The sequence below is a fragment of the Opisthorchis viverrini genome, assembly GCF_000715545.1.
Source record: "Opisthorchis viverrini unplaced genomic scaffold opera_v5_325, whole genome shotgun sequence".
In the NCBI taxonomy this organism is placed as follows: domain Eukaryota; kingdom Metazoa; phylum Platyhelminthes; class Trematoda; order Opisthorchiida; family Opisthorchiidae; genus Opisthorchis; species Opisthorchis viverrini.
In genome coordinates, this window is record NW_008751988.1 from 186,963 (window position 1) to 211,991 (window position 25,029).

Below are 25,029 nucleotides of genomic sequence, written 5' to 3' on the forward strand. Positions count from 1 at the left end.
GCAGTTAGGGTTGTCACCACTCGAGGAGCCAATCGATGCGAAACAAGGCGATGTGGATTCCTTAATTGAAGGACAGGAAACGCTTTGTCCTGTCTAAGTGCAACTTAATCGTATTGCTGAACAGTCGCTTGTGGCCTAAGGGCATAGTCTTCTACTACTGACCGAAACGTCTTTGGTTCGAATCCCCATGGCAAATCATGAGATGCGCACTACTGGTGATTCCCCATGAGGATGAAACAGCGTACCGGGCATTCCAGCTTTCGGTATAGATTAGCTTCATTTGAAGGACAGAATCTTCATTAGAAATTTCAAAGTTCTTCATACTGTCAACAAAATTATAGTTGCGTTTTTTTAAGTTTTTGAACGTTAGTTTTAACCTATTTTTAAAAATGTTTACAAAATCATCTTTCCCGAGAGGTTAGTGTTTGTCAACAGTTTGTATACAAGGGAGGGTACCCTATTCAGGTCGACTTTGCTCCATTTGTCCTTTCAAGTAGTATCTCAAAAAGTATAGTTGGAGTCCTGTACAGGATATGTCGCTTTAGCTGTTTGTAAGATTTAGCACTCATTCACAACTTATCTAGTCATGCCTATCTTACAGGAAGTTAAAAACAGTTAACTTTCGCGCTCAACACACGATATATAAAAAAGCGATGACAACTTTTATATGCCTTTCCAACTGTCTGGAATTTGATTGATCTGCATCACAGACAACAAGAAATCAATCATTTTAAAACAGGCTTAGATCTGAAAACGCTGTTTTGTTCGGGCTTGTAGGCTCGTGGAAAAATCGATACCCCGAATTTCCCAAATAACTATTGTGGGATTTCAGTGCGATAGACCATGTTAGTGAGTGTGTGCATAACAGAACACCACTGAGGTTTTCTCACCACTTCTTTTTTAAGCAACGTTGAGCACATCTCCGCTAAAAAACGGTAGTTTTTTGCTTATTTCTGGCCCTACACCTGCTTCTTAGTAAGCAGGACATTTTCATTTCTGTCTCCGAACCAGACGACGCTTGATCGCCTCAGAAAATGAGGTCGTAAACTTTGTGGGCTGTTCTCCGTTGTCCACCATATCCCCTAGAAAAATTTGCCCGCTAAGACTAATTTGTATGTCTACTAACACCTTGTCTGATTGGCCAAACTCATATCGGTTGGCAATCTAGCGAAATGACTTTGTGGCTTTGTCGAATATATAAGGAACAGAATAAAACGGTAAATCAGCTGCTCCGGTATACACGTTATTAAGGCGTAAAACTCATTTTGAACTCAAAGTTTTCACTGCTCCTTTTGTGCTAGAAACCAACTTCTATGCTAAAAACTGGGAAGCACTGTACAGCTACCTCATCAAGAAGCAAGAGTGGCTGCTTGCCAAACCGTTAAGTGCTCAGACTACTCACCGAAATTCCCGGGTTCGTAACTCCCTGGAGTCTCTTGAGCTGCATACAGTTGGTGACTCCAGATAAGTATGCAAAACTAAATATGCTCATTTTCATACCAATTTAGTTACCATGTGAGACGCACATCACTCTGAACCGAACCTCTCGCAACTGAAAATGATGTATAGAGACCAGTTCATGTCACAGTTGGTAGTCTCAAGGTTGCTGAAAACTGTTCCACAACCAACAAACGGTTTAGCTCTTTATGAGGCTCATCAAGTAGACGCAGTCACCGAGTTTTTCTCGAATTTTACGCATTTGGTGAATGTGAAAAATAAGCTGGTTTTGACCGGTGACTCAAACTAAATCCCAGTTCAGTCCTTCATTGTAAAAGTCGCCTGGGTCACTCGTTGACAACAACCAAGTTTGAAAATGAGCCTAGTTCGCGAAATGCGTACAATTTGGGTTCCGGAGGAAGATAAATTCGACAGAAACTCGGAAGTGTCCTCATCTGATGAACTTCAAGAATGGCGAAACCGGTTGTGGACCTTCGAACATTATGTGTAGTATGGTCCATCAGGGTGATTCTAGATGTTCTCTCAATTCTACACCTTTTCAACTCATTCCTCTTAAACTAAAACCTCAAGCTAAGAAGATTTGTCTTGGCTTTTTTAACACGTACCCTATGACCCGTAAGAGATACACTGACTCGCAACCATCTGAATAACAGCTGGACACTATGTCGTCCGGTCAAGAGTAGCTGATCCGCGAATCTGTTGAACTTGGACTGGATTAAGTATACCAATCCTTACTCATGTAGTTCCCAGCGGACCATCTGGGTCGTCGAGTGGGATTGTTTTGAGACTTCTAGACCCTTTTCCCTTAGCGCAAAACACTGACAGACCAATTTCTCGGAAAGCAGAGCTCTCACATCATGTTATTCGATAATTTTTTCAACCTAAGCTCACACATATCACCAATACAATTTTACGGTTACTTCATTATAGGGGAACCTACCTGTGTAAGCTCAGGTGGGTAGCGAATAGGTTAAGGTAGGCCACACAGCACAATGATTTTGTACCCAACTAATGGTATCAGCATTAACAGTGACAATAATAATGCAACCTATATGAGTCCGACCGCTTGCTCCACAGACCAACAAAATGATTACCGAGAGCAGTCCGATGAATTTCTCACGTGGATAGGTAGTTTTCTTCATGTGAATATACGCACTTCAGTTAGATTGGCCAGGACTCCGGGATAATCATCGTCCCCAGGTGAAGAAAGGTTGTAATTCCCAAGCTCTTTGTTGCTATGGAAAGCTGCATACGTCCTCTATGAATTTTATGGGTTACGTGAGGAAATTTAAGGCAGCCTTAACAAACTCGTCCAAATCCACGTGGATTTAAACTCCCCAATTATGCCCTTATGCATCGTAGGCCGAAAACTTGTTTTAGGGAAGTGGGTGCTTCTTTGAGGGACGAAACCCGGTTATTATGTTGAAAAGTACAGCTGTGATAGGCAGTTTTTCCCAGGATTAGCCACAGAATTAAGGAAGGTCTTGTTTCCAGGGCGAGTCCCTCCCGAAATTCACGCGAAACGAAAACCTGAAAAATGTTGTACAGTCAAGCCTTTAGTCTCAGAAGCTGGAGAAACTAGTTTTTATCAATTCTTGCTGTCCACTCGTGCTGCTGACAAGTGCAAGTTCACGTTTATGGCATCATGTGATTGACTGAAAGGTGCGTTCCGACCCCGGAAGGAAGGAAGCAAGAAACCGGCGAGTTTTATAGTTTGTCGTACGTTATTAAAGACTTGGTACATGCAGCAGACAGTCTGGCTGTCGCATGTCAGAACCACAGCGAGCAAATTGGCCTTCGTACATACGAGGTTTTGTGGGCGGGCCTAACATTTGGCAGTGTCTTGATCATCGGTTGACAGTAGAATACAGTACTGAATTATTCGTTTGTAATGATAAAAATCACTTATGTGGAAGTCACGCTCACCTCATTGAGCTCAATTAATGGGATATCAGGATGTTAAAAATAAAGCAAAAATCTAGGCAAACTTTTCTCGGAGAAATTTAGTGGTCCGTTTCTTTAACCATTGAAAGAGACCCTAACGAGAGCAGTAAGCGGACTGTTCGGGTAAGAGTGTTGTAAACGCAAAGACCCCATTCTCCGCCACGTTTTTTCCCGAATTTCCGTGAAACCCCGCTGTGAACAGGATTCAAGGGCGGTTGATTATTTGCTGTCCCATCGATGATGTGCGTGAGTGGTGTACCTACAGAAGCGCGGTCACCTGATTAATTTTAACAAAGCGGTAAGAACAGTGTCGCGGGATGAAACCACCCGCATGCTTACTTACATTGAAAAATTCGTGAAACACTGAAAAAAACATGGCTCAAGTTCCTAAAATTCGATAGTTCTCTACTTGTCTATGCAGGTCACGTGAACCAAATCGAAATTCTACCATTCGCAGATATAGAACGTGACATGAGGCTGCTAATACCTAAGAGTTAGGTTGTGGATATTCAGACGAACCCCCCCCCACGATTGGTCTCTGTTATTTGCTGATCAGAATCTTCCCCACAGCTGTAGGCATCAGGTTTTCTAACTCAAACTGTCAGACTCCGAGAGATCCTGTTCAAATCTGCTCGTGAAAAACGTATACACACGTTGTGCATGTTCGTGCAGTGCAACCACTGGATGTTCAGACGACTGAGGCTGCACGCACTTGTCGTATTCAAAGGTCGTACCAGTTGCTTCTAAACACAGAGGTCTGGGCGGTGTAGTCGGTTCCCAATAGCCTGTACAATTGTCTGCGAGGGTAGTCGAACCGAGCTTTCAATCCGATTAGAGATTTTGAATGAACAGTTATGTTAGATAGTCTCATTCTCGTGGTCAACCGTCGGACAAATGATGTCGTCGATGGTCCACTGTTGTTGCAACCACCTCAGCCATAAGCCAAGGTCCAAGCAGCATTTTGAGGCATCAAAGTGTCTGTCAAAAAAAAAACATTTTGTTCAAGTCAGATGGAAGAGTTGAGATTGTTTTGATGGACAGGTTCCAATGAATTTACAAGATCAGGGGCATTTCGTCTAACGGATCTAAATTTAAAATATAAGACGAGAGATCACAAGGTGATAGAAAAAGTGGCATCAAAAATATTCTTACCTCAGAAGAAATAAGAAAGGATCAAGTCAAGTAAATTTGAGGGCATTTTCTCTGCCTGTACGACAATGCCATAAACTCATTGTCTCCTTAAGGAAAACAAACTCATCAGTTCAGCGATTCTGGACATGTTTGATTCTCCGTATCACAGTGTTGCCAAGCGGCTCATCACAATGGCCCAAAGACGCTTCCATATCTACAGACAGCCTATTGATCTAAAATTTGATGCGTTGTCACCATTCACTAATCTGTCGTTTGGTGAGACAGAGGGCCATATTTGTTCTTTGTTTGGACGTTCAACCAGATTCGAAAGGACTACCTGACCTTTGTACCTACAACGTTCAGTTCGTCTGAGCCAATCAGATATGTTGGCAAAAATAAAAAGTTGCAATGGAATCCCATCTAAGTCCGGCCCACAACGCCGACAAGTAGACAAGGAGCCAAATAACCAACCGTCCAAATGACTAATGAACAAACGTCGCTTCTGGGCTAGGAGATTATATACGCATTTTCGATCTGGTTAAGTAGTTAGTCCAACGTAAATATTCCAGCTCCGTAAGACCACAAGAATCCAGTTGCTTCAAGCATCCAGCCACTGTAATAAATCGGTAAGAAATCAAACTATCTCTAGTCCGGTTTTCTCAAACCCCTATTGACATTCGCGGTGAAACTGCGCTGTAGCTTTGGGATACCTCGTGCGACTTCCGATAGGCCACCAGTCACGCTGTGCATTTTTCAGTCATTCGACGAATTCGTTTTTCCGTTAAGCCTAACAGTCGTGGCGCTAAGAGGGGAGGTGATCAGTATGGTGAATGGTCCGTTTAAGCATCGAAAATTGCTTTCGAGAACTTCTGAATGAATGAGAATACCATTGAGATTCTTGATATGTACAAGTCAGTCTCACAATCACAAGCTAAATTTTCTACTATAAGTCTGGGAACGTCTCATAAGAGTTACGTGAAAGAATTCCGCACTTTTCGGAGCCGGTTTAAACTTTCTACCCCACTCTTGAATAGGTTCCATTAGAATCGGTAACAGCTCTCAACCGGTGAACTGAAACCCTGAAGGCGCAATGTGGATATGAAGACTCCGAATCCTGGGTCGGGATGTCAGATTCAACAACTGATATTCAAGATAACGTCCTTCGACAGGTGACCAGCTATCCAAAACCCACTCTTCACCTCTGTTGCTCATTCCGACCAAAGGGGAATATGCATTTTCTTTTCGAGTCGCTGTACCTTCGACCTCCATATGTGGAGCTATAACCACTTGCTTTCATGGTCACTCCACCTATCAAACTACCATTTTTTGAATCGACCCTCGCAAGTGTTGGACTATTCTATCCATATAGTACGACTACCCACCACTACAACCGAGCCTAGTTGGCATTTTTGGCTGCCACAGAGAGGTTGTCCGGTAACAATAAGAGAAATTATAACTGTTCAGCTGTAGCACCCTTTCGGTGCCTAGCTGTCATGCCACTCGAAGGAAGCACAAGGGCTGGGATACTGCCAGGTTGCATAAGCCTAGACAGAAAATGTCGGGAGGCAGAGGTCGGGTTTGAACCGCGGACCTTCTGGTTAGTAAATTCGAGCTCTAACCACTCAGCCATCTCGTCCCGGTTGTCCGGTAATTAAAGATTGTTTGAATGACTTTAGATCACTCACAAGAAGAGGAGCATGTGTAAATATGTGCTCACTGATTCAAACAGTTAAAGTTCTTGTTGAAAGCAAATTGTTACATCATGAGTAGTTCACAATAAGCCTTGTGTGATTTTATCCGTACCATGTAGAGCTGAACAACGAAGACGGGCATGAAGAGTGGAGCATTCCCAGACCATGAAACCTGACTATCGACTCAGATTAGGATGGCAAGAGAGTTTGGTCTAGACAATTTTATAAATAGACTAAGGGTTGGGATTATAGGGAGTATGCAAATCCAGCTAGCGCTAAGTTTTTTCCCCAGGCTACAAAAAAAACATTTCAAGCACTATTGTAGGTTGGAAAATAAGAATCGCTTGTACTCCTAAGGCATACTGATAAACAAGTGAATCGGAAGCTGTCTGTGGCAGAAACCAACCGCCCACACCATCCACATAAATCAGCCCTCGTCTGATGTGGTCTGTATACGAATTCTGTTGTTACTGTCTGGTTCATTCTCTTATCTGCTCAGGCAGATTGACCTACCTGCTCACAGCCACATGGATAAACACGAGCCAAGCCATTTACAAAAATAAGAAACGTTTTCATTTTGTTTTGGATAAAAAAAGTCACTCAGTCACGTTCGGAAAACCTAATTATGAATGGGCCGGCAATAATCGAAAGCGAAGTTGTAAGGAATAACCACAGGTTTAGCTTAAGTTTGCCACAAGAGTTTGTTGAATCCACTAGCAACTTGGAAAACTGGCTAGTAAGCGGACAAATACAACTGACGGACAGCAACGCATTACTGCAGGTTGATGATGTCTCTCTCAAGCCAGATGAACAAAAGAAGCTACAGGCTGCTAAAAGCAGTCAGTTCACGGTGTCACCGTGCCAGTATAAATGCTATTATACTCATCGTAGGCTACTCTTGAAGACAACGTGGAATGCCAACAGAACCATACTCCTTGACCCAGATGTTTCAGCTGGTATAGTCAGGGACTGTGCTGCGTTTCCTTTGTCGAATCCTTGTTCATTTGTGAGCATCCAGAACCCAGTGATACCAAAACCAACGAGAGCAGCTTACCAACTGAGACAGAATAGAACTCTCTAACCCATAAGTACACTCAGCTATCTTTTCCCAAAGGAAGATTCTAAATTATTAATAGGGTTGCTAGTGCGGGTTGATTAGAAGGACGAGAGTAAAATGAAAAAATGCGGAAACTGAAGAAGTGAATGGTGGTTGCAGCACCAGGGGATGGTTCCATGAAGGAAACCTATATCGGCAGGTTTTCTGCAGTCAGGAAATACACACTAACTCGCAGCACTTTGTGAGACAAAAATGTTTCCATTCCCTGAAACTGTGGAACGACGATGCTGCTTTTGAAGAATGTTGTCAACCGAGGATGTATTTTGCGTTCCTCAGTGTAGTTTCATTCAGGAAGTCTATCCAAAATGAAATGGTGTGATAAAAGCGCAATTTGATCGATCTGACTCTTGAAAGGTTATGATACTCCTTATATTTGTATTGTGGGCGCAATAAAAACGTCCCGGACTGAATTCAAATAAAATTTAGCCCCTTCTACACGTTGAATGAAACTCCCCGAGGCGAGAGAGCTCCCTAAGGTAGAACCCCGTTACAATGAAGTTGCTGAAATCGGGAGATAAGTGTCACTTGGGGTGGAAATGTAGTTATAAGTGTTCCGGTCTCGAACTATGTTCAATGGTCCCGCCTGACATACAGTATGTGAGACATCCGACTTGAAGCTGCCACCTTAGCGTGGTGATCGGGCTTCTGTGTTGCAACGATCCTGCGGGCTACACTGGCTGGAACTCAGCTCCTAAAGGTTCAGACATTCCAAGGTTAAAGGGGAGCAGCCCAACGAAGAACAGCAAGTCTCCGTACAGCGACTAGTCGTATTACGCGGTAGTCTGGATGTATATTCCTACTGTTCTGTCCAACAGGAGTGTGAAGGCAGTAAGGCCTTTCCCCCAGGGGACCAGTATTACCATATTTATGGAAGCAGTGATGCTGCCTTCTCCCGAAAAAGGACGGGTTAGAAAAGATCGACCCTAAAGTCCGCACCCTCCGATCGCCAAACGGTTGACCATGACAGCCGTGTTAGTCAAAAGGCACGTGCTGTGCGTAGTTGTGTTAGAAGTGGGACAGTAATACCTCATTCCCTGTGCCCTCGGGCCAGGCCGGCCCCCTACAGCTAAGTGAGTCAAACTTTTTAATCACTGGCTCAGGGAAGGGTCCCCCAATTGACATCAATGCAGATCGATGCGCTAAACGGTAAATATTTTTCACATCACCCTACGCCCCAAAAGACTGCAGTTCTGTAACTGAGAAAGACGGGTTTTACCAATATCTGTGGCGACCGCTTCGGTCGGCAAGAAGGACCGTTATAGTAATCCTGGCGGGTAATGTGGATGCCCAGTTGGACAACTAAGTCTGGAAGAAGCACAACTAGATAGTAGATTTGGAGTCGATGCTTAGCGTACGGATGATCGGAGCGACTGCTTCACTTGTGGCCAATCATCGTCTGTTCCTGACCAGTACAAACGTCCAACACAAACGCTCATCGAGTTTCTGGGAGACCATCAACCGCAAGAGAGTGACGAACTCAGATGGGACATGTGGCTATCAGTTATGGGGTTGTAATGAGGGTTGTAATTCCTTTTGAGTTACTCATTGTGCAAGCCAGATAACCAGTTTGGTTTCCATCAGCATGAAGCGTGTGAGAGCAGAGCAGTAACATTCATTAACTCTGACCAGTTTCAGTAGCTCAAGAGTACCCAGCTGATGTGACCAGAAAGCTAATAGGGACGGATGACGAAGAATGGTTATTGTTTGAATAGAAATGAGTTAAAGAAGCTATGCTCTCAACTTTCACAACTATCTGTCCAAGCCACTTGACTCGACCAAATGAACACTGGATACCATCGAGACAAGCAGGTCTTATTACAACCAGAAAGGCCATACCAGCAACCGCCGACTGTGATGGTGCACGCAGTTCCCTCAAACAGCGGATAATCAGGAGCTTGAAGAATGGCAGAGAACCCTGGTGGATTTCGAAGGTCCAGGAGATGGATGAGGCTTTCGCTGCAGGCGACAGCCACGCCCTGTTTTACCTGATCCGATCAACGGATCAAAAGAATGCAGGTGTCAGTGAAATAATATGTGAACATCAATTCACTCCCTCAATCGTCGTCTTCAGTGTGGAGTTGAACAAGTGAAAGTACAATTCAGCTGATCTCCCACAACACAACCGCTGGAAAATCGTAGCGGGCCTGAATGGAACGCTGACACCGGCCTGCCATCAACAGCATAAATGCGGTGTGAGATGTCAATCCTCCAGCAAGACAAGGCGCCTGGCTCGAATGGTCTGTACCCTCAGTCTTCATAAGTGGCGAGATCCTGGCGAACTGTCTGACATCCATACTGCAAATGATTTGAAACAGGCCGAGGATGCATCGACCATGACTTTACCTTGAGACAAATTCTTAGGCAGCTCCACTCCTTCAAGCGTCCCACGTTGGTTGTTATTACCGATCAGAAAACTCTTTTAACTCTGTAAATCGTAAGAAAGATGTCCCTTCCAAATTCCTCTCCCTTTTGAGGGCACTGTATGCGAACTTATGTGGGCGGGTGCGAGTATACGGGAAGCCCTCGCCTAAGGTCACCATGTCCAGTGGTGTAGGTCAGGGCTATCCTTTTTCCCCTTTCCTCTTCGACTTTATTATTGATATGCTACTTGGAATTCTTCTGCCTGCCTCTGAAACCTCGGGAGTCAAAACGCTCCCAGGACGTACCCTAACAGACACTGAGTATGCAGACGATATTGCTCTTCTTGGTTCAGATCTTTCTCAAATGCAAACGATTTTAAATAACCTAAATAACTCTGCCGCACGATTTGGCATGCGCTTCACACCTTCAAAGTGTAAAGTGCTGCTACAAGACTGGGTTAGATGAAACTCAAACCTCATAATTGCAGACGAACCAACGATGTGGCAGATAAACCTGTTTACCTGAGCAGCTGTATATTTTCCGGTCAGCTTTTGCCAACCTCCGACACCTATGGTGCCGACCTAACGTTTTTTTGCTAAGGGCAGAGCTTACAGTGCTGTGATCCATACTGCTTTATGGATCAGATACGTAGCCCCTACGCGCAGAGGACATACGGAAGATGTCAGCGTTTGATCATCGGTGTCACCGAAGGTCTGGTGGAAACACCGGTAATGCTCAGGCACACTAGATGGTTCTGGGAAGAAGGAACTCTCCCGCTTACACACACATCACGCTGGTCAGGACATGTACTCCGCATGCCAGAAGACCGTCTGTCTCACAGAGCTCATTTCGCCCAGTCCTGTGATGAGTAAAAGCAACCAAGAGGTGGACAGTGTATGACGCGGAAACGAAATATGAAAATACTAACCAGTAAACTGAGTCGAGTCGAAAACTGCCGCCTCCCTGATTGAGGATCCTAGAACTCAACTCAAACTGGCAAAAATGGCCAAATCGTGCAGTCAGTGGCTCATCAAAGCTATCACCTTCAATGCATAGCTACCCAGTTCCCGAACTAACCAAACGCACCATCTCCTCCAAGGCTTGGCTTTATGTCCCACACTCTTCCATTTTCTGGTAATGGAACCTGTAGCACCTAGAACCGATGTGCCTATGGAGCACGGTTTATAGCTGATAAATTGATTGGTTGATTGACAACTGAGATATTCCATAGCGAGTACACATGATATGCAACAAAATGCTAAATCTACTAACCGACCATCCCCCGTAGAGCCAATGCCAGTGACTTGCTTGTCATATTTCACGAATGTGGTACAAGATTCTTTCGGCTGCTGCATAATACTGTTCACAGATTAGTGATGGAAACCGATGGCCGTTTATACAATAAAGCAAATCGCAGCTGACAGGATTGGATTGGTTCATACTCATGAAAAGTGGATTGCATATGATCATCTTCGTGTACAGTTGCACTGACAGGCACCTAGGTCACCATGTCCAGTGGTGTAGGTCAGGGCTATCCTTTTTCCCCTTTCCTCTTCGACTTTATTATTGATATGCTACTTGGAATTCTTCTGCCTGCCTCTGAAACCTCGGGAGTCAAAACGCTCCCAGGACGTACCCTAACAGACACTGAGTATGCAGACGATATTGCTCTTCTTGGTTCAGATCTTTCTCAAATGCAAACGATTTTAAATAACCTAAATAACTCTGCCGCACGATTTGGCATGCGCTTCACACCTTCAAAGTGTAAAGTGCTGCTACAAGACTGGGTTAGATGAAACTCAAACCTCATAATTGCAGACGAACCAACGATGTGGCAGATAAACCTGTTTACCTGAGCAGCTGTATATTTTCCGGTCAGCTTTTGCCAACCTCCGACACCTATGGTGCCGACCTAACGTTTTTTTGCTAAGGGCAGAGCTTACAGTGCTGTGATCCATACTGCTTTATGGATCAGATACGTAGCCCCTACGCGCAGAGGACATACGGAAGATGTCAGCGTTTGATCATCGGTGTCACCGAAGGTCTGGTGGAAACACCGGTAATGCTCAGGCACACTAGATGGTTCTGGGAAGAAGGAACTCTCCCGCTTACACACACATCACGCTGGTCAGGACATGTACTCCGCATGCCAGAAGACCGTCTGTCTCACAGAGCTCATTTCGCCCAGTCCTGTGATGAGTAAAAGCAACCAAGAGGTGGACAGTGTATGACGCGGAAACGAAATATGAAAATACTAACCAGTAAACTGAGTCGGGTCGAAAACTGCCGCCTCCCTGATTGAGGATCCTAGAACTCAACTCAAACTGGCAAAAATGGCCAAATCGTGCAGTCAGTGGCTCATCAAAGCTATCACCTTCAATGCATAGCTACCCAGTTCCCGAACTAACCAAACGCACCATCTCCTCCAAGGCTTGGCTTTATGTCCCACACTCTTCCATTTTCTGGTAATGGAACCTGTAGCACCTAGAACCGATGTGCCTATGGAGCACGGTTTATAGCTGATAAATTGATTGGTTGATTGACAACTGAGATATTCCATAGCGAGTACACATGATATGCAACAAAATGCTAAATCTACTAACCGACCATCCCCCGTAGAGCCAATGCCAGTGACTTGCTTGTCATATTTCACGAATGTGGTACAAGATTCTTTCGGCTGCTGCATAATACTGTTCACAGATTAGTGATGGAAACCGATGGCCGTTTATACAATAAAGCAAATCGCAGCTGACAGGATTGGATTGGTTCATACTCATGAAAAGTGGATTGCATATGATCATCTTCGTGTACAGTTGCACTGACAGGCACCTACTAGGAACCTCCGAGCAAGCAATATCCCCAGATAATGAATGACTTTTTTCCAAACTGCTTTAATGAGGAAATCGTAGAGAGAGACGATAGCCGAGTAGAAAAAACATATTCTTACTCCTTTTAAAAAATGACTACCACCAGAAATGGCGCGAATTCAACAACAGATGATCACACATTTGTATACTCTTATTGTAATCCCAGACCGTATTGTCCTTGTCCCACGAAACGCTATTGGATGAGGTCAACCAAGTGATGTCTCACCACCATCATCAGTGTCGACTTTCTTGTCCCAAAGAGCACAGGAAAATGAGGTCCACCTGGTGAATATTCTGATTTGTTTTGATGCCTTTGCTCTAGTAACCTTGAATAATGGACCACAGAGACGAGTGGGAAATCTGCGCTGAGAATGACACACCTGTTCACACCTCGGGAAGTGTACAATTCACGACTGTTTGACAAAATTTAACAAGGGTGGAACACGAGATTACTCATCTGAAACACCAAAGATAACACAGAGGAACATCAATGACTTGTAGAACTGAGTTGGAAACTGGAATCTGCCACCATCTTTGTGGGAATCGACTGCTTGTTCTCCGGCGGCATGTGTGTGAGTAACAGGCTCACAAAATCCTGCGACGTTATGTTGCAAAGGTGCTCGGGCGTAATGAAGCCAGACTGAAATCGGACAACCCGAACAGCCACCTACGAAGTTATCCAAAATGTCTGAATGAAATCCACTGGGTCGTAAACAGTCAAATGATGGGCACACTAATTTACTGAAAACGCCAGAGATAGAGCGTACCCACATCTGTGTGGAAAATACGTAAGGCAGTTAACTGCATTGCAGGCGGGAGCTGATAAATTGGTGCATAAATCCAGTGGGCTGTCAAGTGAGGGGGTTGGAAAAGGAGCTATGCATTGAAGGCAATAGCTTGGATGCACGAGCGCCATTGAGGGCGCGACTGGGTCATATCTGACAATGTCTCTAGCCATTGATGTGGCCCGTCTCGGGGTCCCCATCCAGGAAGACGGCAGTGACCAGCGCAGCTGAGTTTGCTGGTAACGGCTTTCATACTTCGCTGCCAAGTACGCGGTTATTACAGCTGACAATGATGATGATGAGTTAACTGCATCCTCTTAACATTCGACGACCCAAAAGCGAACGAAGCCAAATCAAAACCGTTCCTTTTATACGTTAGTGAATCCCACTACTCAACTGAATAATTTGGCGACTGATGGTCCGAGAGAGGGTTTCCAAGATTACTTGTATGACTCATTCATTGCAGTGCCGAAACGAAACTTCATGAAATGCACTGTCATTTTGCTCGTGCTTACAGACTCAGATTGAATGGTTTTTACATAGGCGATACCACGATCCTTATTATGGAGAAGAGGCATTGTTTCACAACAGGTAACGAACAGTTTGTGCGTCCATGTTCCCCCGAATCGTCAGTAAAGCTCGTCTAAGAAAGTGTAAAAACCTAGTCCGCTTCATGCGGAACGGATGATAAGTGAAACCTCCCGACGCGACTGGAGCCGTCACAGGCACCATTCTACATCCAAACGATGATGTATATGTTGACCTCTAACAAGCAGGAATGCTCCCGTTAGTTACATTGCAACGGGCATTGGAATTCCAAGGAATGGTATCTTTTGAATTTATAGATGATGAATCGGCTTCACCAAAAGTGGATACTAATGACCATCCTCGATAATTCCCTAGAGTCCGTCATCCATGTAGCGCTGAAAAACATTTCTGCTGGTGCGTACCTACATCATCATCAAGTCGTCTCTTCGTGGGCTCATTAGACCTAGGTCTAAAATATGTTCTGGATATAAACAGGTAAAATTCTAGTTAAGCTAATTTAGTGTGGTCTTGTTCGTTATGACAATTACTTTGGGCAATTTGAACGGCACTCCCCGTGATCATTAAAAACTGTTCGCTTTCAGTGGTCGGCCAAATGACATCCGTTATACCATTACACTACTTGTTTCTTGAGAGTAGGTACATAAATTGGTAGTGCTGGAGAATTGATGGCTCGGGTGCATTAGTCGGTATTTGATCAGTTATGATTGTACAGCCCTCAATCTTCCCGATTATGAAAGCCATGGAATTCTCAGTGCGCACTGAACATGTCTGCTCTAATGGTGCCGAAAGGGTTGCAAATCAACTGCTTGGTGAACAGATCAACAGCCACCTGATCAAATTCGACAAAACCACCGTAATTCGGACTGGTCCCAGGTTCAAAATTCGCTTTAAAACAAAAAATTTGTTGGCCTTCGTACACGGGAGATATTGAGAGTTGTACAAACAACACTCAAGCCAGTTTTACAACGGCACACACGAAAATCAGCCTGGTACAGTAGAGTGATTCAGAGTCAGATGCTTCGGCGAATTGGAATAAGGTAAATGTGGTTGGCTAATCCCTTGTAGCACTCCTTCCCACTAGCAATAAAAGATTTTCTCCAAACTGCTAGAAAAGAGCATGTACTGCACCAGATCCGGAACTCAAGTAGATTCCGCTATGGCCACCTATCAATATGAAAGGATGCCAGGTCGTTCTTCCTAGCTAACGGCTGTCTTATACATTACTCCGCCACCTTGCATGGAAAACGATACCACACAAAGAACATAAGTACCTAAGTACATAAGGCTCCAAGGTCAATCCTAATTGAACCAGACAGCTACGGAGTTTTACCACTCAGTTATGCTCGCAGTGATATAATGCCATCCTCCCACATCAAATGTCAGCTACAGGTACAGGTTGCACTACCTAGCTCTTTACGTTCCTTCTATTCCTATAAAGATACAGCACGCACACACACACACACAATCGACACTTGCATTAAAAACGCGAATCTATTACGCTAATTAAGGCACAGTATCCGGTAATGAGCACAGAAAGAAACAGTGTGTGGTTAAAGTCTAGGGCTTGATCGGGAGCAATAGTTTCAAATGGAGTATTTTCTGCAATTAGCGTGACACTGAATGGTAAAACATAACATAATTTATAATTGTAAGGATTAACTGATACAATGAATGCGGTGGATTGATTGTACGCTACTCTCAAAGCCAATCGATGGTTGCTCTTAGCTCTTATACGACAGAATCAGGTTGTGCACACGATGCCGAAGACTTCCATCATCCGAATGGGATACACTGATCTCGTGGCTTTGGGGCACTCTTTCGATCAACTTCAACAAATCAGTGGAATTTCGCGACAGCGTGACCTGCCAGTCAGAACTTTGGGATAGTGACGCTGCAAGTCAGCCAAGAGAATGGTCCACAATCAGATGGTGTTCAACTGTTGAACATCATAGTATCTGTCGGGGCGAAAAAACTCGAGGGGGGAACAATCTTGGTCAATATTCCCTCTCGAATGGAATTATAGTACTGGACACAAATTTCGCCTTAGGCTAATGCAACAAATTATGGAAATAAGTAGCTCAGTCGTCACGTGAAACTGATGAATCCATGTTCCTATGGTCATTTGACTAACAACACGAGATTGATCCTCCACATACACATTCTATTATTTACTATTAACATTTACACACCAGTGAACAACACAAGTTCGCTAGTACCGAAATCCAGCTAGCCAAACGTTTAATCTTAACACATAATCTGGTGACTGGTTGTGCATCCAAATGGTGTATTTACCCCCCGGGTGGTCAACGAATTTCGTAGAAAATGAAATGACAAATAAAAGGTACTACGTCTTGCTGCCATGACAACGACGCAGACAGACAAGTGGTAACGATCAATTCTAAGCCAAGAAAACAGATGACCGCGTCCCTACTCGTATTGAGAAACAGCGGGCAAACTACCGACTTCATCCATTCCAGCCTGTGACATAATTCATTGTTGGGCCCGTTGTCAGTTGCAGCTGAGATTCAGCAGATACTTAACGCATGAAGATAATTGGACCTACCGTTCAATGAAAGGGTATCACAACAACGACACTTGCAAGTGTGATTTTCAATGGTCACATCGCAAACACTGGCACAAATTCGTGAAGGATCAATATAGTTTGACCAAGAGATAAGCAAAACATCAATCAACACACAAGTGAAAATGACATCATGTGATAATCTGTGGTGGAGTCCGAATGTCAGAGCTCGTAGAAAAAAGGAAATTACTTCAGTAAAACAAGTGACGTGTCAAATCGCATGATGAAGGACTTCCTTTGGGTGCAGAAGTACTGATGCACGTTCGTGTTAAAAAAAGAGGTGGTTATGTCACCTGGGAATATGACTTGGGTGCGAAATGAAAATGAGGCAGTCCATACACTCAATCGATTACGTCCACGCACAATGATATATATCACCGTTCAGGATGGGAGGGCGGCGCTAACCGTGAAGGTGCACGGCAAGGAGTGAATCGCGCTGAATATACGCGGAGTGAGAGACAGGCGACCGGAATATTAAATCAATGAGTAATGTCACTCGAAGCGTCCGTCCACATTATGTCAGACAGCTAAGCAAATGGGTTTCCAGGTCATCACGGGAGGCAAATCGCTGTTGGCAGCACGGACACCACGGCTCCTCCTGCAGATCAAGAGCGAGAGCAAAAGTAACAAGGGACTAAGAAACGGTTTACGTATGAATAGAGTACTAAAATCCGTCCATTATACTGGGCAAAAAACTCTCTAGTGACTATGAACAGACTGGTATCCCAGGTAATGTGGGGTCCGCCTTAAAAACAGATAAGTGTTTCGTACAGCTGCGAACGAAATTATAGCACATGAAATTCTATGAGAACCATGTCGACGAAAGAAATTAATACTGTCGTATAGATACTCGGTTGAAACTGGGTCGGAGGTTAATCGATTAGTTGTATCGTAACGATAACTGTTCGTAAAACACGATTTGAAACAGCATAGACATGAAACTAGGTCGCCAATCTCAAGACATCACTCATAAACAGTCAGAAATCAGAGCAAGCTTCGAAAATGAAGTCCTCCAAACAACAGCATATCACTCCACTACCGGTTCCAAAGGTTACTGGTGAACCCATCCTATCAGCTAATGAACTTGTTTCATACGTCTTTACCCGATTAATCGTGTAACCTGTAGCAACGGTCGTATGCTGTATTCAAAGACCACCATGGCGTTGACACACTAGCAAGTCTTCCACGCGGTTGATCAGTGCCTTGAATTCTACCTGCATCCTCCATCAGTTGAATCGATCGGTATTTGTATTTTCTCTGCAACCATACAGTTAACTTGCACGCAGGTGTTGCACTTAATTAGGACTTTGGAAGTGGTACTACGTGTAAAGTACATCAGTCTTAATGAGAATGATACCATCGCCTGTTGAGAACCCATTGGCTGAGGACTGTTCGTAGAACACACACGCTACGGTCCTGGCAGCTGAACAACACTGAACATGTGAACTGCGTGGGTGAGAGATGCACTAGCGTTTAGAAAGTTGTGGTGCATCTGGTGAGTAGGTCATCACCGTCGCCACTCGCCTAGGGTAATTCAACCAACAATTCGTATTCATCGGGCACAGTGGCTGCGATAAACCGGCCAGAGTTTTAAACGGAGTATCTAGCAAATATAGTAATTGGTCATCCGTCAAGTAAATTAGGATAACCCATAAAACCGAGAAAATAGAGTGGTTTGCACAGCGTTTCGTCCGCCACATTTGGTATGTGAGCACATAGGCACCATTGACGTTCACATTTCTGGAGTGAAGATCTTCAAAGCAGTAGTTTTCTGCAGCGACTCAGGCTCTTGACGTAAACGTACAGTTCGTTAGCCCCTCAACTCAAGCTTAGTGGTTTCATAATAAACCAACACCCCGAAGGAAATCAGTATGACGGAGAAATCAAAGCCTAGCAAAACGTTAAATTTGAAGGAATAATTAGGGACTAATTAGTTAAGAATTAAACAGCACCAGTATCCCGGGGACAGAGGTATTCACGTAGGATCAACCGCTCCGCTCAATACATCGGTAGATGTGAGTAAAAAAACCCAGAATATAAAAATGGGTCAAACCACACACGTACAATCCGATATGAAGTGTGTTATTTTCCGAAAGATTAAACGTATGGGGTCTTGGTAAAGCAGTGTGGGAACTTTTTAACGGTTTAATTTACCGTTTCGTCACTGGTCGGGGTAACATCATCAGTAAGCAGTGGTGTAGCAGTGAGTAGACTACACAAGCTGGATTATCAACGCTGTAACTTGGATCAAGCGAATATCAGGAAATATTCGGTCAACTGCCGTGTGAATAGAAGCAGCATAAGTGATAGAATTGTGATAATTAGAATGACTAACAGGCAGGCCTCATTTCCATATCTGCTAACTGAAAGCGGAGCAGTCTGATGGAAAGGAAAAATTCAACAGATGGAAAATAGATCAAATGGGCAGCCTCGTAGATATCACATGGTAGAACTCCATCAAATTATAGAATCAGCAGTAGAAGAAACCATTCACCAGGATGCACCATATAAACCCGCAAATTGTCAGCGTACAGAATAGTTCGAAGATCCTCAGAAATCAAAACGTTTGAAGGAGTAATGTTGATGGTTGCAGTTTATCAGCCTCTGATGAAAATATTAAGTGCACATAATGCGAGGGAAAACAAAGGCCGGACCGTGTCGACGATCCCCGCGATTCGCGGTAAGTCTCATGTGTGGGCTCACCCACATCGCACAGACACAGTTAGGTCACCTGCCAGCTGTCATTCTACTTACATCTGGAGCTTGAGAGTAGAGAACAGGTTGTGGCGCGTTTCACGGCCGTGAATTCCGCTTCACTTAGTCGTGATTGGTAAAAGGACACCGATTCCCACAGCGGATCTGAGAGTATAGATGCATAGACTTACACCTGAACAGGGAGTCACCGGAAGATGTATTATTGTAGAGGGATTTGACACACCAGCACTAAAGTCGTAATCAAGATCTATCGAGTAGGTAAGCTGATCAGCACAGATCAAACGCGAAATCGAATTGTTCAGCTGTAGCACCCTTTCGATGCCTAGCTGCCATGCCACCCGAAGGTTCCACGATGGCTGGGATACTGCCAGGTTGTCCAAGCCTAGACAGGGGGAGTCGAGAGTCAGAGGTCGGGTTCGAACCACGGACCTTCCAGTCAGTAAATTCGCGCTCTAACCACTTGGACCATCTGGCCACCCAAACCCGAAATGATCAAGTTTACGCATGGGCCTCAAGTCAAGCAAGTGTTCATGCGAAGGTCCACGCACACGTACTCAATGAGCCTCAATAAGGAAAAGGACTGAATGCAGCTTTCCTACTTAGCATCCGGTGAAACTACATATTCCAGCATGGTAGTGGAGATTTGCGGCGACACCGAATAAATGGCCCGTATGGTAACGAGTTATCTGCTGGTATGGATTGCCTGCGTGTGACCAAGAACAGGATATCAGTTAGTCCAGCCAGAAGCAGTTGGACAGCTAGAGGGTAGATTCGAACAACGGACCTTTCATCGAGAGTAAGAATTTTACAACAGAGCCATTCCGAGATTAAGATAATAGGCAGTATAAGATGACTTGCGTTTCTTCGAGTCTGAACACCTGTTGCAGATCCGAAGGGTGTCAGAGCTGAACAATGTCGAAGCAAGATTAAGGTCGCTCGTACTGTGGGCTCCGATCAAGGATACACACCATCGGTATCTCGACCAAAGCGAAAATTGATAAACTCCTCCCCACAGATCAATTCGGACGTTCTCTCAGCTGGCCATAACCCGGAGCAAAGAAGAAGAGTCGAACGCTTCTGAGTTGCCGAAGTGGAATCACCTGGAGATGTTTAGTCTTTAACAGGAATAGGTTTGACAATAAGCGTTCAAGTCTGTGGCAGTATCTTGAACGCATTGATTATAGGGTTTGTTTACCGAGGACATGTCTCAATCTTTGCGACTAAAGCCCCATCAGTAGACAGTTTACCACATTTGTGATACATTGACGACATATTGCCTGTTCTGTTCGACCGTTAAAGTCGTTCATGAGGTTCACAAATTACCACAGTGTCTTACTGAAATGTATCTGCTGAAATGTTGTTTCTCCATCTGACAGTTTAATATTCATAAACTGGCATCCATCCGCAAATGGCACCTATTGTACTTGCCATTGCATTTTGTAGCACCGAGAAAAAGAGGTATTTTACCTCTTCCGTGATTGGTGTTTGTCGCTTTCTATGGGAGCTGTCTGTTCTGACTCTTCTGCTGAGATTGGTGTTTAGCTGTTGGGATGATAGTTTCCATGGAGAAGCGCCATCATCCTAGTGACTAAACCATGTCTATCAATCATGTCTATCAGTAGTCATTAGCACATCGTGCCCAGGGATGCTCATCTAGGGGGGGTAGCCGTCGAAACAGTGAGGCGATCTCGAAAGTTACTCTGAGCGAGTCACAACACACCAAAATAAACATAACCAGGAAGGCCGTACGGTGAGATCTTAAACTACACCTTTTTATAATTAGAATTGATGATAATAGAGATGACTGAAGTGCACAGCACCAAGTGTGATGTTACGCACAAACCATATGTTAGGTTAGACAGGATGAAACGCACAGTTAGGAAAATGGGTGGCAAAACATTGCATATGCCCGAATAACGCAATCACCAGCGATGTTGATGGCAAAAATCAACGGGCAAAGTCTCAGACAACACAAGCCTATTCCGGCAGCTGTTGGCTCACCTGATTCGCCGAGTAACTCGGCTGTGGTGTCCCACGTCCTGCACCCTCCGTCCGCTCCTGTTCTAGACGCACAGGCGGTACCAGCTCCTGGAAGGCATGACGAAGGACGGCGCCGATTTTTGGGAAACCAGACGCCAAAAGACGATTAGCTAGGCTCGACATGGACTGCACTTGGTCGTCATACTGGGTGGAGTAGATGCGAAAAACGGCAACACAAAAACCTTGAATATGTTCCAGTTGTGGGACACTGCTCCGACTAAACATGGTACTGACGTAAAGGGATGATGTTTAGTCGACTGCCGGGTCGGCTTAAAATATAAAATGGATGAGTGTCCCTCAAGCGACCTCCAATATTTGAGATCAATATACTCAATCCCAATCAGGTCACTGTATGAGTACGAGCGCCACTAAAGAGACAGGATTTATGATTCCCGGCATTGAAAAAGACAATACGTTACCTGATTGGTGAGTATGAAGGTGTTATGGAATTCTGCTATTCATATAGAATCGGCTTCCTTTATTGAAGTTGGGCCTTAATATCGAGGACAATTCCAGAGTGCATATTACTCGTGAAGCACTCTTAAAAAAGGAAATCGTGTTCGAATAGAAACACGTGATGGGTCCTAAGGTGTTCTAGCCGACAGAATCATCATCAACACTAATGGACCAGTTATAAATACTGCTGTCTACCCACCACATTGATGAAGATCGAGAGTCAAACGGTGGGGGCTTACATCAAAACAGGTCAATATCCTTATGAAGGAACAAAATACTCACGTCCTTGACCGGTATTGAAATACACACAACCCAGTGGGATTTGTAAATACTATCCAACACAACGTCAGCAAACAGTGGCAGACGGTCGTTTTAAAAGGTTACAGCATTCCCGTCACTTGGATCAATGGCCTGCCATGTCCTGGCCAAAGTTTTATCACGTCTAACAAGGGAGTCCTTTCTTTGGTGCCAAAAATTGTCAGGGTGACTTTCGAGAAATCCTACATGACATCATGGGTTTTCACCATCCGATACCGCTCGGAATACATTGACAGTACCAGGATGAAGTTAAACATGAATGGAGACCATGGTACTATGAAACAAGCGACAATCCAACGTTGAGAGGCATTTTTCAGTCGATGGACAGTATTAGCTTAAATTTATACTTAAAACTAGGAACTAGTAAATGATGTATCACATTTATACTGAATACACTGCTTACAAAGTAACTTCTTGAAGAAGGAAACTACTCACAGGATGACTGAAAACTCTCGACTCAGCTGGGATTTAACTGAGTCTCCTGCTAAAACCAAATTAGTGTGCAAGTGAGTCTATTTTGCGAACTTCTTGAGGCCAGTTTTTCCCGCTGCACATGAGGGAACACCGTCCAGAAAGAGAGTCCGCTTTTCCGCGGCAGCCGTTCTTTGGCGTAGCAGTACACATACAAAACCATAAGCGCTACCGTATTACTGATGAAGTAATGCCAACTGTGATTTGTGTTCGCGTGTCCGATGACCTCAGTGTAATCTCGTCTCGCTCACAAACGTCACTTGTGTGTAATGTTAGATTAACAGAGGTCAAGTCATATATTTCATTCAACACGATCAGACGACTGAGTGTGAATTGAACGGGTCTGGTTAATCGATAAAGTAATGAAAATACATCCAGTTTGTCAGCGTTCACTTGGATACCGATGTGATTTTGTGCACTAAATCATGTGGTATTTGGCACAAAATAACCCGGGTTGTGGTGAAGAGTACCGAAGAAGTGTCTATTTAAGACCAAATGTGAAATCTCCTGGGCTAGTCCGTGAGTGATGGCAGGCGTCGCTATGACATGAGTGTACCTGAACAGGAGTGATACCGAGCGGCTACATTCATGTGAAGCAGGTGTACAAACGCGAGTACTACGACTAAGTCTATTGTTGACCAGTACAGTTGCAAAACAACACGACAAGACGCTACGTGAATCTTGCTCAAGGACAGAGAGATAAAAATGCATGTACACAATAGTCATCATGAATGAACAAATACCAACCACATAAGTGTCACCATAGGCAGCGATATCAGTGTTAACATTGATGCCCAACTGTCGTACAGCCAGAAAGTTCACTTAGTTACCTTTAAATTATTAAGAGAAGAAAACAGTGGTCAGAGAAGAAACAAGTTTGTAGCCCATCGCAAGCACCCCGGGGGGAACACTTCAAAACATTCAATCATAAAAGCTGGGCAAATCGAGCACAGTAGTGAGAATAACATTGCTGGAGGGTGAATTAACTACATTTAATCTCGTCCGTAGCAGTGTATAGCATGGAATTAAATGAAACAACCCACTAATTCAGTGACATCTATACCTATTTAAAAGGTAATGTGATCAATCAGTATAATCATGGGCAGCTGTATAAGTTCCGGTGAACTGGCTGGAGATGAGATCAGTCCTCCAATCGGAAAGGCCACGGCAACTTTTGCCAACCTCCGACGTGCCGATCTGACGTGAGTTTGTTTGTTAATAGCAGAGTTTGCATTGCAGTGGTGCGATCTATACTGCTTTATGGATCAGAAATGTGGCTTTCACGCACAAAGGACATACGGAAGATATCAGTGTTTGATCATTGATGTCTCCGAAGCATTGGTTGGGTCTGGTGCGAACATCGGATTAGTAATGCTGATATACGCCAGATGGCCTCAGGAACAAGGAACTCTCCACGATAGATGAATTACCCATGCTTCATAGGCTGCGCTGGTCAGGGCACGTACTCCGCATGCCACAGGACCGTCTGCCTCACAGAGCTCTTTTTCTCAGCCCTGTGCTCGGTGGAAGCATCTAAGAGATGTTCAGTGTATGACCTGTTAACGAAGTACGATAACACTAACCAGTCAACGTAATCGAGCAGTCAACTGCCGCTTCCCTGGTTGGAGACCCCGGGACTCAACTCACTAACTGTTAATGATACTGGAAGAAATGGCCAAATCGCGCAGTCAACAATGCAACAAACCTATCGCCTTCAACGCGTAGCTACCCAATTTCCAAACAAGCTGAACATGCCTTCACCTCCAAGGTTTGGTTGTATGTTCCACACTCCCGTTTTCCGGTGACTGAAATTGTAGAAGCTGGAACCAATGTGCCTATGGTACACGGTTTATAGCTGATAAATTGAATTGAATTGAATTTTCGAGCAGGTCTGAATCGACTCATTAATATGGCTTCAAAGAACTTCAAATCATTTGGTTGACCGCCTCACGCCACGACGTCAAGTAAAGAGTATTGCATCTTGTCTCAATTGAGTGTCTACTGATGACTAATTTAGCTCTCGGTTCGCCAGGATTGCAGCGCGTTCCTTTGCTCGAGTCCCCAACCTACGGTCAGTTCCATGTACGACGCAAAGATCGGTTGACTAATTTAGTCTTGACGGAAGACTCGCCCGGAACGCACCTGAATCTCTCGTTTATAATATTTTTTAGTATCAAGATAACTGTTTGGTCGGAGTGAAAAAAACTTCGAGCAATTCAGGCACCTCAGGAATAAAGTCTGAGAGGCCAATCGGCCTTTATTTGCAGAACAAGGTCTGAAGAAAATTACGGTTGTTCTGCAAGAGATAAATGCTTCTGGTGGTGAGATACACTCCAAGACAGTTCGGTTTTCTGCAGACTGAGCCGGACACACTATTATCAGTATTTCTGGAAATCAAAACGTCGTTTTCAGTTGACTGCTCGAGGTTCCAAATCTGTCAAAACTTCAGGATCGTGTACGATTCACCGTGATGACAGTGGATGATCAATTTAGTCCAAATCAATGCAAGACAGGCATGCGTTTCAATCAAATGAACGAGTTTATC

The 25,029-nt window shown here is 44.3% G+C and overlaps 1 protein-coding gene across 1 annotated transcript in view; it reads right to left on the reverse strand.

The window, feature by feature from the left end:
- Positions 1 to 16,199: 16,199 nt before the first annotated feature.
- T265_10064 (hypothetical protein) overlaps positions 16,200 to 25,029 on the reverse strand; it is a gene marked incomplete at both ends in the record, with an annotated part of 42,107 nt that continues 33,277 nt past the window's right edge. Inside the window, 2 exons of the mRNA XM_009176326.1 lie at positions 16,200 to 17,082; positions 21,177 to 21,464. Of these exons, the coding sequence (XP_009174590.1) occupies positions 21,177 to 21,464 (288 nt within the window). The remainder of the gene's footprint in view (positions 17,083 to 21,176; positions 21,465 to 25,029) is intronic.